The sequence below is a fragment of the Amphiprion ocellaris genome, chromosome 21 (genome assembly GCF_022539595.1).
Source record: "Amphiprion ocellaris isolate individual 3 ecotype Okinawa chromosome 21, ASM2253959v1, whole genome shotgun sequence".
In the NCBI taxonomy this organism is placed as follows: domain Eukaryota; kingdom Metazoa; phylum Chordata; class Actinopteri; family Pomacentridae; genus Amphiprion; species Amphiprion ocellaris.
Genome location: NC_072786.1, coordinates 23,917,316 through 23,933,198, shown reverse-complemented (window position 1 = coordinate 23,933,198; position 15,883 = coordinate 23,917,316). Strand labels below are relative to the sequence as shown.

Sequence of the window (15,883 nt, the reverse complement as noted above, 5' to 3'; positions counted from 1 at the left end):
ATATTTTTTGGGGGGAATAGAGCATGTGGAGGTTTTTGAATTTCAAATGACAAACCATGAATGTATGACAGATTCTTGCTGTGTTTTTGACTTTAGCAAAACTAGAACTGCATCTAATTCAAGTTCATTTTTTTTTTTAGATATCTATAAATCTGATAATAAAAATAAGTGAATCTCTGTCATTGTGATGACATCATGGCACATCAGCTACTGTAAATACTGTAGTAAATATGGTTTTCAGTTCGCTGGTGTTGCAGCTTTTTTATTGGTCTTGTCAAACTAAGGCAGTAATTTATCACATCATAGGCTGCATATTCAGAATTATAGAAAAGGGAAGTCTGTATATTTTGTGAATGCAAACTCTTGCATACCAACTTACAAAATGTGTACAGCTGTGCATTGTGGGAACTGCAACTGGAATACTTATTTCCTCTTTAAGATTGTTTGGCTGAAGAAGTGCAATGAATGGGAGCGATTCGCTGCACCAAATGCCCCACTTCCCCATTCACCTATGTGATATCTGCCCATAAAGTCCTCACCACTGACTCCAGCTTCCCTCTGAACTTCAGCTTTCCTGTTTCCTTTAAGTGTGTGCTCTCCGGAGTGTATGTGTGTGTGTTTGGTTTAACCCTGAAGGTGACCCCTCCTCCTCCCTGTGTGTAATCCCGGTTGCAGGCTGTGCGAATGCACCGAGGCCGAGGCTGAAATCATCCTCCAGCTGAAGAACGAGCTAAGGGAGAAAGAGCTCAAGCTGACAGACATCCGCCTGGAGGCGCTTAGCTCGGCCCACCACTTGGACCAGATCCGAGAGGCCATGAACCGCATGCAGGTGAGGTTAAACTCACAGACTGCATCCAGGTCACCACTGATCTGTGGTGTTTATTTTTGTTTGACACAGGTCAAACTGCAGCAGCATGAACATTTGTCCATTTACCAAGAGACCCAAGTGATCTTATTATAAAATTCAAATGAACTTCACTCTGGATCGTTTTGCCACCAGTAATAAAGAAAATCTACACTACCATTCAAAACATGCTAACATAATTGCACGAGGGTTTTCTAATCATCAATTATCCTTTCAACACCATTAGCTAACACAATGTAGCATTAGAACACAGGAGTGATGGTTGCTGGAAATGTTCCTCTGTACCCCTATGGAGATATTCCATTAAAAATCAGCCGTTTCCAGCTACAATAGTCATTTACCACATTAACAATGTCTGCACTGGATTTCTGATTAACTTAATGTTATCTTCATTGGAAAAAAAATGCTTTTCTTTCAAACATAAGGGCATTTCTAAGTGACCCCAGACTTTTGAACGATTGTGTATGTAAATATTTGTCATGACAAATAGATATATCAGATATCAGGCAATCAATTTTCCACAGAGGCCCAAACACAGGCTTCTCTTAGAGAGATTGTGCTGCATTTTATTTTCTGTGAAGGCTCAGACAGACAAAACTTCCACTCTGTCTGGCCAATTTGTTTGGGCTAAAGTGGTATGTTTCTCCCTCAAGGCACTGGAGCATGACAGCTACCAGTTAGGGAGTTAACAGTGCATTCAGTGGGTTAGTGAAGGGCCGACAGGGCACCAGCGGGGCACAAGGAGGCCTCAAGGCAAAGTAACACTCTCACACATACAAACACAAAACCTCTCATAACATATCTATTCACATAGCACTCTCACACGTCACCTATTGATGTCACTTTAACTTACAGTTTGATATTTTGAAAAATGAGCTTATCTGCACTCTTGCAAAGAGTTAGATATGAAGGTTGATACCAATGTCATATTTGAGTGGTAAAAAGTGTACGTCATGGATTTGTTAGGAAGTAAAACTATTTTCCTAAAAGTCGCTCTGGTTTCATCTCTTAGCACTATTAGAGCTTCTAGCTGAATCTCTATAGTTGGGCTTTAGTTTCACCCCTTAGTTGTTGTCTGTACTTTCAGATATGAGCCTCATTTTGCTGTTTACTGATTGCTTTCAAACATATCAGAGTTTTGTTAACTGCCTTAGGATGCAAACAAACATCCTGCTGTTAAAAACATGTTCTTCATCAGCTCATGAGTTTTAAAAATTGCAGGGTGCAAACAGAAGCCGCCACGGTGGGCTGTGTGGCTGTAGGGGATCAGCTGTGTCTGCCGTTTGCAACTTGTGCATTTTTAGCACACCTTCAGCAAGGTAAACAAGTTAGCCTTGCTGTGGGTGCAGTGGAGAAACACTCTGCCAGCACAGCTCTTCACAGATTTCACCATCCGCAGTGGAATCCCCCCATTAATATTCATACTTGATCGCAGTATCAGTCTTCTAATCTAACTCTCTGCAAGGAAGCAGATAAGCATATTTCTCAAAATGTCAAACTGTCCCTTTAAGTCTTAAAGTCGGAAAACTTTCTGAACAGTGGGAGATGTAAGGAACTGAAAAAGTAGAGTAGAAAAAAACGGATAATGCTTGCTAAACTAGTCTTCCAGCAATCACAACACAGGTACTTAATAACACAGGAGTCATTGAAGAACCTGTCAAGGTGAACACGTTTCATGAAGGGAAGGAAATTGTTTAATTTTTTATGCCGCTGCATAAAAAACACACAAAGTAAAGTCTCTCCTTGCAAAGAAATGCATTTGATTTGTTTATTTAGTTCAGTGCTGTTTATGCAGTGTAATGAAAAGACAGACATTTCAAAGCCTAATGTTCAGAGATGCTGTGTCATTTCACATTTTCAAAGAAGCTCATATTCGCCATGAATGTCTCAGTTAAGTGGATCTTTGTGGATGTGGATTGCCTCATCTTTAGACGCCTATAGTCTCCCCTCAGATATGGGGATCATGTTGAACTCCTTATCTGAGACTTAACCTTCAGTACAAAGAAAGCCTTGAAGATCAAAAAGCTGCTTACAGCCAATAATTCCAATGATCCTCATTCAGAATAACGACGGTGGCCAGCCTGAATGAAGGAAAAAAAACATCTGTTGTTGAAGCAGCCTATTACTTAGTGGCCTTAAATGCAGTTTCTATTAGATTTACTCTCATTTTCATTACTTTCTTGTTACACAGAATGAGATTGAGATTCTGAAAGCGGAAAATGATCGTCTCAAGTCCAGCGGTAACGCCACGCCGACAGCCACGCCGGTCAAGACGGCCCGGCCGCCCTCTGAGACCTCCAGCACCTCCTCGTCCTCCTCACGTCAATCCTTGGGGTTATCACTCAACAACCTCAACATCACAGACACCATCATGTCAGGTCAGTTCAGCGTCGGCGCTGGTGTCTGCAGCGTGTCAATCTGAAGTGTCTTTGTTTATCAGCGTTACACCCAGAGCTTTGCTCAAAGTGTGAGAGGGGTAGAAGTGAATAAAATGAACTTTTATGTCTTGACGAACCAAACAGGCTCTTGCCGGCCATTCAGGGCTGTGTTTTCAACCCAACATTAAGCTAAATGATTTTTATTTTTTTTAAAAGACAAGTTGTTTTATTAGGCTGCACAGTGGCTTGGTGGTTAGCACTGTTGCCTTGCAGCTAGAAGATCCACGGTTTGCGTCCCGGGATCTTTCTGCATGGAGTTTGCATGTTCTCTCTGTGCATGTGTGGGTTTTCTCCAGGTTCTCCAGCTTCTTCCCACAGTCCACAAACATGCTGAGGTTAACTGGTGATTCTAAATTGTCTGTAGGTGTGAATGTGAGTGTTTGTCTCTATATGCAGTCCTGTGACTGTTACCTGTCCAGGTGTCCTCTGCCTTCACCCTAAGTCAGCTGGGATAGACTCCAGCCCACCTGCAAACCTAATGAGGATTAAGTGGTGTATAGATAATGGATGGATGGAAGTTGTTTTATTTCTTTCAAAAAGGTATATTCAGTGTTTGAGAAATAAACCCTAAACCATGGCATTGTAAGTGCTTTGTTCTTCTGTTAAGCTAAGCCAAAACACAGTTTATAGTCTGCAGTAACTCTCAGGGCAGAAGTATTTTCCTACAGCATCAAGTTGGATTAGCTCTCTTCATACTCGCCTCAATAAATGAGAGAGAATTGTGTTTGCGGAGAGGAATGATCCGGAGGAGCTGCATGAAATGATGAAATAGCTGCCCTCCCTTCTGTGAGGGTTCGCAACAGAGCAGGACCCTATTACATAAACACAGTTACACACACATGAACATGCTGCAAATCTCTCCAGGCCTGGTCCATTTGACAAGTGGAAGAGTTTGTCCCTCTCACTTGTCCTGTAATTAACATAGAAGGCTCAGCTCCCTCCGAGGACTCGGGCCCTCGTTAATTGATGGTGGGATGAGCCAAGAGCAGTGGCGCGTGGGAAGACGAGTGGGCCAACGGGCCGTTATCACCCCAACACAGAGCCCTCGGCGAAGGGAAGCCAGCCGAATACAAAGTACCCCCTATCCCTCTCCAAAATGGAGTCTGAGAAAAGGGAATGAAGAGACTTAGAAGGGGAGTAGTTAATGGTGTGGCTGAGGCTTGTACTCAAAGGTTAAAGGTGGCTGGAAACTAACAGGACACACAGCTGCATACAACATGTGTTTGTTGTCATGTTTGGCTGCAACAAGTAGCACTCAAAAGCTTTCTGGATGCTGCTTCCAACATCAGCGTTATAAGATGTGATCGGAGGTCTGATTTCAGCTCAGTGGTTCAAATATAGGATTTCATGCTGCTATTCTTGGTTATTTAGTCATTTAGTCCCATGCTGCTGCCATAATAGCAGATTCCCCATCCTTTGTTAATGACTGAACATCAATTCTTCAGCTAGAAAAAGCTCAAATGAACTTCTTCTTATTGAATGATTTCTAATCTCTGTTTATTCTTCTGCCTCCTTTGCCTCTCCTCTTTAGAGTGCACTCCGTTTAATTTCCGTTTTTTACATTCTGTGCACTAACTCTGGATGAGAACATTGATTAAATGTAAAAGTAATTATCACATGAAAGAAACCGATTAGCTATGTTTTACTTTGTCTATTTTCAGCTATAATTTGCTGGCAGGCAAAGTGAGCGTTTGTATATAATGAACCGAAGCTGTGGCAGATTGAAGTTGGTTGCTTTTTCTAACACAAACTTTTGTTTTCAGACATTCTGCTGGACGACAGCTACGAGGGCAATCTACGCAAAGAAGGCCGGAGTGTGCGGATAGTGGTTACCATCAGCAGTGGGCCAAATACCACCAAGGTTTGTGTATGACTATGCCAACAGCTAAAACCACCGTATTGTACTCATATTTGTTCTGACTCATGTTATTACTACTCTTCAGGGTACACAAAGCCATGAGTACCTGATCGGGTCTATAGGTGTGAGTGGAAAAACCAAGTGGGACGTGCTGGATGGAGTCATTCGACGCCTCTTCAAAGTAAGCAGATTATTGTTTATTGGTTCATCCCAGTCACGTAACAGATGGTATTCAGTGCAGACACTGTCACAGCAGGAACAGCAAGTGTTACTAAGATCTTTACTGATGGATCTGTGCCATTTAGGTTTGCTAATAAGCCATAAGCCATGTGACTCCTTGTTAGTGAGTGGCTCTTTGATTTGTGGGAACACTAACCCAATCACTTTCTGTTCTTTTTAATAATTTATTTATAAAGAACAGAAAACCTAAAAAAAAAAAAAAAAAGCACATGGTACACAAAAAACATGGTTCAAAACATGACATTGCAGCACAATCACAGTGCAGTATACAAGCTGCAGACACTTCTGTGATCAGTATCGTATGTGGGTTGATGCACAGAGCATGATGGATCCTTCAGCCAGTATCCACAACACTAAAACCCAGGAACAGGGTCATCGAAATGGAATACAGCCAATGTGTAGTACCACGGTACCTTGTATATCAAATGAAATTGTCGGCCGTGACAAATCCACGCATGTTATGGTGGTTGGATCTTGTTAGTACAGGTCCGAAGCACACACACTGGTTGGATATTTTGCAGTTGTATTGCATTTAATAATAAAGAAGAACTGCTGTCTTGGTATAAAGTAGATACTAATGCTAGTAAACAAATAATACACTGTGTGTCTTTATAAAAATCTATCATTCTGCACTGATCGCCTTTGATGTGGTGATGTCTGGTTCCTGTCTGTACTGTATAGACGATCTGACATGTGTGCCTGTTCCAGAAAATAATTAAATAAATCAGTTTTCTGAGAAAATGAAGAGCACCATTTCAGCATCTGGATTTTTGTACACTGAATGTGTGACAGGTAAATTATTTGAGTCAAAGTTTTGCTGTATTAGCAGCTTATTGATCTGTTCAACAGATATCAGGTAAAAGTGTGAGTTTTCATGGAAAATAGAAAATTCTCTGCGTGACTCCAAACTTTTGAACAGTAGTGTACTCATATATTTTATAAACCCAAGGTCATCACCATCATTATCATGCTTTTGGTTGCCAGTTGTGTGAAAGTACATCAGACACATAAAACAAGATCAGCAAGATGCCTTTATTTTATTTTTTTGGTCATCGATGGCTAAAGAACCCTAGAGAAGTAGAGCTAAATAAAAGATAAGTGTAGCTGATACACACACACACACACACATATGAAAGAAAATTTAAGCCAGTCTTGTCATGGTTTGATCTCAAATTTTAAATCCCTACGTCTCAAAAACATTTATTTCGCTCTGCTGTTACCATATTCTCGTCTTTCATTTTCCACTGTCCTCCCTCCCTGCAGGAGTATGTGTTTCGGGTGGATCCTCTGACCAGTCTGGGTCTCAGCTCAGACAGCATCGTCTGCTACAGGATGGGTGAGGTGATTCGCTCCCACACCTCCGAAGTGCCTGAGCTGCTGCCCTGCGGCTACCTGGTGGGCGACAACAACGTCATCAAGGTCAACCTGAAAGGTACCTCAGCACGGAGCTTCTATTTCAGGATTATACTGAAACCTGGCTTGGATTCTCAAGAAGGCTGTGTGTGTCTAGACAAATCAATGTTCACTTTAACCTCATTTTACAGGCAAGAATAAAATGTAGCTACATTCATCCCTTTGTTCCTTCCTTCCCTCCTCATCGTAGGTGTGAAGGAGAACAGCATCGACAGCCTCGTGTTTGATACGCTCATCCCAAAGCCCATCATCCAGAGGTACCTCAACCTGTTGATGGAGCACCGTCGGATCATCCTCTCAGGACCCAGCGGCACCGGTAAATCCTTCCTGGCTGCCAAGCTGGCCGAGTACATCATTTCCCAGATGGGGCAGGAGGTGACTGAGCACAACGTGGCCAGCTTCAACGTGGACCAGAACTCCAGCAAGGTGGGAAGAACAAAGAGGTTTCCTTTGGTGTCTAGAAATTCACACACCACAGTTTAGAATCCTTTCAGTTCAGTGTTCACTCGCCCTGATAGCAAATATTTTTTCCTTTACTTTTGGAACACTTTTTTCAACCATTCAGTAAAACCAGATTTTGTATGTCACATACAAATATGAACAGATCTTCAAAGATGTTCATATTGTTCCTTTGCATCTTGCTTGTTTTCCTCCTCTGTGTATCATCATTTCCCTCTCAGCCTCCTCTACCCTGGATTTCTCTCTCTGTGATTACTGAATGCTGCTACAAAATTGCAGTTCTTGAAAAAAAGTTCTTTACTCTCTGATTCTGACAGTCTGACTCTGCAAGCTGACATTTTTTGATCAAAGGAAAAATGTATGCCATTTAAATAATGAGCCCCTGAATGTGACACGCATCCCCAATAGCTGTTTTTGATAATGTTAAAAACAGTCATGGTAATTCTATTCATTTGTAGTTTTTGATAGTAAAAGTTTGACCACAGGGAGAAACGGGAATGGAGCAGACAGATTTACAAGCAGTAAATGTCAAACATTGACTGCCGTTATGTGGATTTTCAAACCAAACTTTGAGGATTGTTATTTTTCAGCTGACATTTAAACAGTGCATTGGTTGTGGGAGCTAAAATCACGTTGCTCTTTTTAACTATTATTGAACAAACTGACATTTTTTTCAGAACCTTTTTTCTGTCAATTAGGCTTTCAAAATTTGCATTTTAATGTTTGTTTCTACACAGGACCTGCGTCAGTACCTGTCCAACCTGGCAGAGCAGTGTAACTCTGAGGAGACGGACACAGAGCTCCCCACTGTGGTCATCCTGGACAACCTCCACCACATCGGCTCCCTCAGCGACATATTCAACGGCTTCCTCAACTGCAAGTACCACAAATGGTGAGTCAGAACCGTTCCTCTCCTCTGAGATGAAATGCCTTGTAGGGACAAGTTCTGCTTTGGTCACAGCTCGAGTCAAGGCAAGGCAGTTTTGTTTTCACAGCCTGAAATCAAACATCACAGTTTTGCCTCAATGGGCTTGACAATCTGTACGACACACTCCATCCTTAGAACCTGGATTCAGATAAGGAAAGAAAACCTTCTAAAAAGGGGAAATGGAATGCAGCTGAGGAAGAGCAGCTGTACTTTAGTACTACAGCAGGACGTTTATTCTTACTTTGCTATTGATGACTGGTGAGAAAGAAGCAATGAGATGCATCGATTCATATGCTCACTTTACATCTATCGCATTAAGTATGTAAAATGTTAAATCTTAGAGTCTGCAATGTGTACTTTGCATCCAAATTCACATTCTTTCACATCCTTCATTTTGAATTTCCATCTCATTTAATCATAGTTACTATTTTCTAAAGTACTTGTGAGCTTGTTGCTTTATAGATATGTTAATATCTAGATATGTTAATGTGTAAACTTGTTAATATCTATACATTGCAGTCATTACATTCTGTACATACTGAAATTATGTTATGAAGACAGATTCAACTTTTGTAAAGTAATGTCTTTTCTAATTTGTTCACACATTTTCACACTCCTGCTTCTCTGTTGACTAAGTTACAGAGTTCCTATTGTTTCAAAACGCAGGCCTACCACAAATTTAAACTAGAAAAGCAGTCAGAGAGCGCAGTACTCTGCCAAGGCTGTTCCTCCCCCATGTGGCATTGTCAGAAATGCAGCATTTTTTATTTATTTTTATAAAGGCAGCATTAGTTTATTAGTTATTGATGATCAGAAATCACAGCATTATAGAATGTGGCCACTTAATATAGATGTACCCACAAACAAAATGACGTTGCGCTTTTTTTCCTTGATATGAAGGCTAGTATTAAATATCTGAAAGTCTTATCACATCAAATGATGAAAGGACTGAATATAAGAGACTGTTCTGAAAAAAACAAGATACAACATGTATGGCTAAACGTTATAATGACCAAGATAAGAGCTTAAAAGTAAAAGTAGTAAAATTAGCCTGATAATAACTCAGGGCTCGGAGAGCTAATTAAAAGTAAGTCAGTGACACATTTTCAACCTTACAAGCAGAGGTATAAGAAAGCTGCCCTTTAGTCAATCATTACTGACCTAGCAGCAGTGTACAGGCCTACATTGTTCACTTGTGATTGTGAGTACTGAGTGTTGTGTTTGTCTCTGTGCAGCCCGTATGTTATTGGAACCATGAACCAGGGAGTCTCCTCCTCTCCTAACCTCGAGCTGCACCACAACTTCAGGTGTGTTTTCCAAGGTCACTCTGTGATGCTTTAAATACTACAACATTGGATATTTGCTTACATTACCTTTCATTTTGTGTTAAACGCCACATAAAAAAAAATAACTAGTAATAAAGAACTAACTAGTAGTTTTATTGGCTTTGCATCAGCTTGGATAATAAGTGTGATTCCAATCTTTGTTCAGCATTTTCTGCCTCACACACTGTAAACTGAAGTCCTCTTTCCACAGGGAGCGCTCTAATTATGTCTCCTGGATAATTAGCCTCGTTAAATGGAAATTAATCTGCTGTGATGCATGTTCTGAGTGAGGATCATTTCTCCTTGGCATGTTTGACTAGCTGATGATTTAGCAAATACAATGTGATTAGAGAAAACTCATCAAGAGACAGGCATTCATTTAATATGATTTTACTATAGTGAGGTAAAATAAGCCTGAAACCCTTTATACTGATGGAAGAAATCCTGTCACGTTTGTCATCACTTCGTTTCTAAAATGAGTCGCTTTGAAAAGAAATCTGATTTAATGTTGAGCTGCTTTATTAGCTCCTTGTCTGCTTTTGTTCCACCATTGATCGCCTGTCTTGTCGTAGGTGGGTGCTGTGCACCAACCACACCGAGCCAGTCAAAGGTTTCCTGGGCCGATTCCTGAGGCGGAAGCTGATAGAGACGGAGATCGATAAGAACATGCGCAGCAATGACCTGATTAAGATCATTGACTGGATGCCCAAGACCTGGCATCACCTCAACAGCTTCCTGGAGGCACACAGCTCCTCAGATGTCACTATAGGTCAGTTTACACAAACACCTGCACACACATTTACACTCTAGTGTCTGTTCAGCTCATACTCAGGCTTCTGTGGGATCTTTTTTTAGCCGCTATCATTCTGCAGAGCAAATAATAATCCTTTACACGACCAGTCAAAAGTTTGGACGCACCTTCTCATTCAGTGCTTTCATTTATTTGCATTATTTTCTACATTGTAGATTAATACTGAAGATTCACACTTTTTTGTTTATGGCATAATTCCATATATATTCTTTTATAATTTTGATGTCATGAGTGTTAATCTACAATGTATAAAATAACTATGAATGAGAAGGTGTGTCCAACCTTTTGATTGGTAGTGTATATATTTGAGCAGTCAAACGTTTTAATGTCACTAACTGTTGCTTGAATTTACCCTCTGTACACCAACACCTGCCTGTGAGTTAGCAAGGCATGTTATTTGAAAAATATGCCAAAATTGCGGCAATTATATAATATTTTTGGAAAATTAATGCGAAAAGAAATTCATCTTGCATTTTTTCTAACCTTGTAAAACACAAATGATAGATAGATAGATAGATAGATAGATAGATAGATAGATAGATAGATAGATAGATAGATAGATAGATAGATAGATAGATAGATACATAGATACATAGATAGATAGATAGATAGATAAATAGATAGATAAAAGCATGAGTCTTCATGGAAAACAACTGTAGTGTGTGTGTGTGTGTGTGCGTGTGTGTGTATATGTATAAGAAAATAAAAAAAAATTATATAACTGATGTTGCATTTTTGCAGTGGGTTTTACTGGGCTAAATGTCAGAAATATTTTAATGTCACACTGCAACATTTTTGAGTTGTCTCTAATTCTAGTCCTGCTTGTGCTGTTTCTATAAATGTGCAGAACTTTATGTTGCAGTTAAAAATGAGTCCACGGTGACAAAACGAGTAACAGCAGAAACTGCGTGGGGTCCAGAGGGTTAAATGTTCTCGTACCTCCTCTCTATGGTGCTGCATATCTGCTCCCTGTCTCTGGTCTTTCCACCTTCCATCAAACAAACACTCATCATCTGGGCTCCTTTGTCCCTGCAGGCCCTCGTCTCTTCCTGTCCTGTCCTATGGATGCAGAAGCTTCTCGGGTTTGGTTCACTGACCTGTGGAACTACTCCCTGGTGCCCTACCTGCTGGAGGCTGTCAGGGAAGGACTTCAGGTACGTCCTGGCAATACATGAGTTTTGGATCAAAAGACAGTGTTCCTCTTGGATTTCAAATGTATTCTTTATCTCTGAATTTCCACTAGATGGAAGAGTTGCTTTTAGGTGACACAGTTAATGTGCAGATCGTAAAACAAGCCTTTTAAATGTCATTAGGAAAACAAAAAGCAATGTGTAAAGTCACCTACATTTTATTGTTGCTGTAATTCACTTTTGTGGCACCGTCTCATTAACAACATGTTGTATCATTATAAATACTGTGTAGATAAATCATGTTGGTCATGTTTTCAACATCCTCTTTAAAGTATTTTCATGTTCTTCTGCTTGTGCTCGACTACATGACAAAATGAAATATTGCACTTTAACCTGTGTTTATATCACAGCTTCAGCTATTGTTCCTTTGCATGCAAAATGATTGGTTTATATATGCTGATGCATTGCTCCACATTAAACTACCCAAAGCACTGAAATTGTTGCCAGTACTTCTGCACATTAACTTGAGTTAGTCGGCGCTGTGCTCTCATTTTCATGGTGCACCGCTGTGACTGGCACAGTTAAAAAGATATGAGACGAGTAATGAAAGGGATCATCACCACAGTCAATGATTTTTATGTCCTCTCACACAATTCATGCATGTCACTGTCTGCTAATGTATGACTTAGAGTAAAAGGTGAGCTATGAGAAATCATGTAGCACTTTGTCTTAGTAGGTGTGATGAGTAAACAATTTCTGACAAATTAATAGTCCTATCCCTGTGACCCTAATGAGGATTAAGCGGTGTATAGATAATAAATGGATGGATGGATAATAGTCCTGTGAAAACAGGGCAGAAATCTTGTAATCAGCCTCCCTTTACCATCAAATAGCCAGTTGTTCACTATTCACTTTCATGTATACTAGGGCCCGACCAATTAATCAATTATAGCCTTTTTCAAAATAATCGTCATCAGCCGGAGTTTTGTCGATTAAACAAGTGGCACCTGCTTCGTTGCGTTGGTCATGCTTTTCATTTACGTTGCATTGCTAATGTTGTGCTAACCTAGTTTAAGTTACTCCCCATCTGTTTATGTTAGCAATAACATCGCTGTAGTTATGGCGACCTTGCATAGTGTTACCTAACAGCTTAAAAGGCAGTAAGTAACTGCAGAAATAACGTAAGTGCACAAAATATTTGAGAGTACAGAAGGAGCGTAAATCACTCAGTCAGCTGCTGTTGAAGTGCATTTAAGGAGGAGGATGTGAACGCAGAGGAGAGGAGGTTTATTCAGTTCAAATGATCAACGTTACTGTCTGTCGTCAGCAACCGTCATGATGTCACTCTTAGTTTGATTATAACGTGAGAGGCTCTAACAGCAACTCACTGTATTGTTATGGAGGAACATTAGTGTCGGACTATTTGTGACCATTATATATTTAAAACACAACTCTGTCAAAGATGACATGTTTTGACATCTGAGAAAGACGTCTCTGGTTTCTGGAGTAGAGAAAATATGATTTAACGTTAAAGGACATCAGAAGGACCAAAAAAGAAGTTATTTTATTCATTTTATATTTTTTAAATTTATTGGCCGATTGATCGGTTATCTGTATTTTTTTCTGCCAAATATGGGAATCGGCATCAGCCTCAAAAAATCCATATCAGTCGGGCCCTAATGTACACCTTCTCTCATTTTTCGACGTCTCCTGCAGCTTTACGGCAAACGAGCCGCGTGGGAGGATCCATCCAAGTGGGTGAACGATACGTATCCGTGGAACGCTGCCTTCCTGCAGCAGGAGGGCCAGTCGCTGCTCCAGCTCAGGCCGGAGGACGTGGGATACGACGGCTACAGCTCATCCAAGGAAGGAGCCTCGTCCAAGCAGGTGTCTCAGAGCGACACCGAGGGAGACCCGCTGGTGAGGAACACACCTGTTAAAGTTGTGGACTGATAATTTAGAGCAGATGCTACAAAAATGGCAACGTAGCGAAATATGAAGTTAGATAACATTTAACTATCATGAATTAAAATGTAAATGTCCTTCCACTGTGAAAGGTTAACAACGTTTATTAGTTTCAATCGGTTTATCAGATACCTTTACGTGTCTATACAGTGGTCCCCCACCATTTCATGGTTCACTTTTCGTGGTCTCACTGTATCACAGATTTTTAAGTTGTATTTGGTATTGTGGATTCTTCCCTATATTGTAGGATTTTGCAGTATATAGGTATTTTTATATATTATTTTAATTATTTTTGTGGTAAAATAAGCATGTTCTAGCCTAAAAAACTGAAAATAACAAGAAATTGTAAAAAAAAAAAAAAAAATTAAAACATATTCAAAGAATGATAAATTGAAATAAAATGCGTAGTGTACAGCGCTGGGCTCTGATTGGCTGAGCGACAGTAGCATCAGTCTCCTCCATCTCCTGTGTATAACAGCGTTCAGCATCTGGCCTTGTCCGTTCTCACTGTGCAGGACTTCCATCTCATGATCATCAGTACTGCACAGATAATTCATCATCATCCTCATCATCATTTCAGTTTTAGTATATTCACTGGCACAAAGTGAGTACCCGTATAGAATTGTATATACTGTTAAAATTGCGGCGATTTAAGACTGCTGAAAGTGTTTTAGAGCATAGGAAGTGTTTATAAGAGTGTGAGGAGAGTTTATAAAGCCTTAAAATATATAAATAATAATATAAATATGATGGCTACTTCGTGGATTTTCATCTATCGCCAGGGGGTCTGGAACATAACTTCCCGATAGACGAGGGTCCATTGTATACAGTTTGCATATTCATAAACTTAAATTCAAGCAAAGTTCCCACATAATCTAATGATGAGTGTTATCTGGGCTACTGCAAAGTGAGACACTCAATAAATGCAGCTCGTAAAGCAGTAACACACACACACACACACACACACACACACACACACACACACACACACACACTGGAAGATCAACTATTAAGGCAGAGATGAGAGAGAAGAAGGCAACGGGTGGAGAGTGAGAATTAATTTCCATCTGGTGGGTTATTGCAGCCCAAGAGGAATTAAAGGGTAGCCATCCAAAAACCACTGGCTTGATTTAGCAAACGTGGGTTTGCATTTGTGTGCATGTGTGTGTGCGTGCGTGCGTGCACGTGTGCGTGCGTGCGTGCATGTGCGTGTGTGTATGCGTGCGTGCGTGCGTGCACGTGTGCGTGCGTGCGTGCACGTGTGCGTGCGTGGCCACTCTGAGCGCAGGTGTTCCGGGGCTCATTCTAGGAACACTTGGAGCGATGAGCCAGATGCAGCAGCACTTCTGCATTATTTAGACCATTGGTTCTGTTGCAGGGATGAAGAGTTCTGCTGTTTCATTGCGGTGATTTACCACAAGGTTTTAAAAGGGCTTTTTAGCACTTGTAAGATATAAACAGACAAGACTGGTGAGTCGTTACTTTGAGATATTTTCAGGAGCAAGCAATTTTTCAGTCTTCACAATGTGACCAGTGTATCCAGAGGTGTTTACTGGGAAAGAGCAGCACTAATCTTCCTCTGATGAACTAGCTACTCTCATTCATGTTTACTGAAAACCCTAGACTGCTTTTTATTGGCTGGAAACTTCCTAAAGGAAGAATTCAACATTTTACTAAATGTTCTGCTTTTTTTTTTGTTCAGTTAGATGAGAGGATTGATACCACAAATCTATTTGTAAAACAGACTCACTGCTCTCTTTATTAGGCACAGTTGTGGATAATATTGCAGAACAGCTGATAGAAGTCGTACTTTTACACACTTTGAGTCAGAAAAGTGATGATTCTATTTCATATGAATTATTAATGTCATAGTGGGTCATTTTCTTCTACTGAAGTGCATTACATTAAAAGGTGTTTTTAACCCTGGATGCTCCACTGATTTGACCAACACGTTTCCACAAGTGGATAAAAAATGACCCATTTAAGAATTAATGTGTTTTTATGTCATTATTGTCATTTTGGTTAAGAATAATAATTTGTATTGTTGTTTGTATTATATTTTTGTTCACACAAGAATGATTTAATGTTTGAAGTATGCTTCTTTTTCACTTTGTAAAAGATTTTGAACATTTTGATGATTGAAAAAGAAGAATATTTCACAGAACAGCAATAGAAGAATATCTGCATCCATTTTGTTGACATTGTTGATACTTGCTGCTCTCCGTCCCTCCAAGTTTGTGCATCACCCCTTATATGATATTATCAGTTATAAAGAGCTTGAGTTAATAATACAAATATTACAATTTCTTGAAACGTATAAAGGGGAACTTAAAAATTTAAATGGAATGATATCAAGAATGTGTATTTTGAAGAATAGCTGGAAGATGAAATGTTAAAAACTTTTCATTACAAAGATATTGCAAGAAAACAACCTCACTGGGTCATTTTGGA

General features: G+C 40.0%; 1 protein-coding gene across 23 annotated transcripts in view; it reads left to right on the top strand.

Annotated features, from left to right (window-relative positions):
* Window positions 1-15,883, top strand: part of nav3 (neuron navigator 3) — a 534,705-nt gene that overhangs the window by 513,754 nt on the left and 5,068 nt on the right. For all 23 annotated transcript variants that reach the window (XM_055006838.1, XM_055006839.1, XM_055006834.1 and 20 more), the window contains 11 exons: window positions 676-829; window positions 3,057-3,243; window positions 5,067-5,164; window positions 5,247-5,342; window positions 6,665-6,833; window positions 7,005-7,240; window positions 8,011-8,165; window positions 9,437-9,508; window positions 10,099-10,295; window positions 11,373-11,491; window positions 13,184-13,387. In XM_055006838.1, coding sequence (XP_054862813.1) covers window positions 676-829; window positions 3,057-3,243; window positions 5,067-5,164; window positions 5,247-5,342; window positions 6,665-6,833; window positions 7,005-7,240; window positions 8,011-8,165; window positions 9,437-9,508; window positions 10,099-10,295; window positions 11,373-11,491; window positions 13,184-13,387 — 1,687 coding nt within the window. The remainder of the gene's footprint in view (window positions 1-675; window positions 830-3,056; window positions 3,244-5,066; window positions 5,165-5,246; window positions 5,343-6,664; window positions 6,834-7,004; window positions 7,241-8,010; window positions 8,166-9,436; window positions 9,509-10,098; window positions 10,296-11,372; window positions 11,492-13,183; window positions 13,388-15,883) is intronic.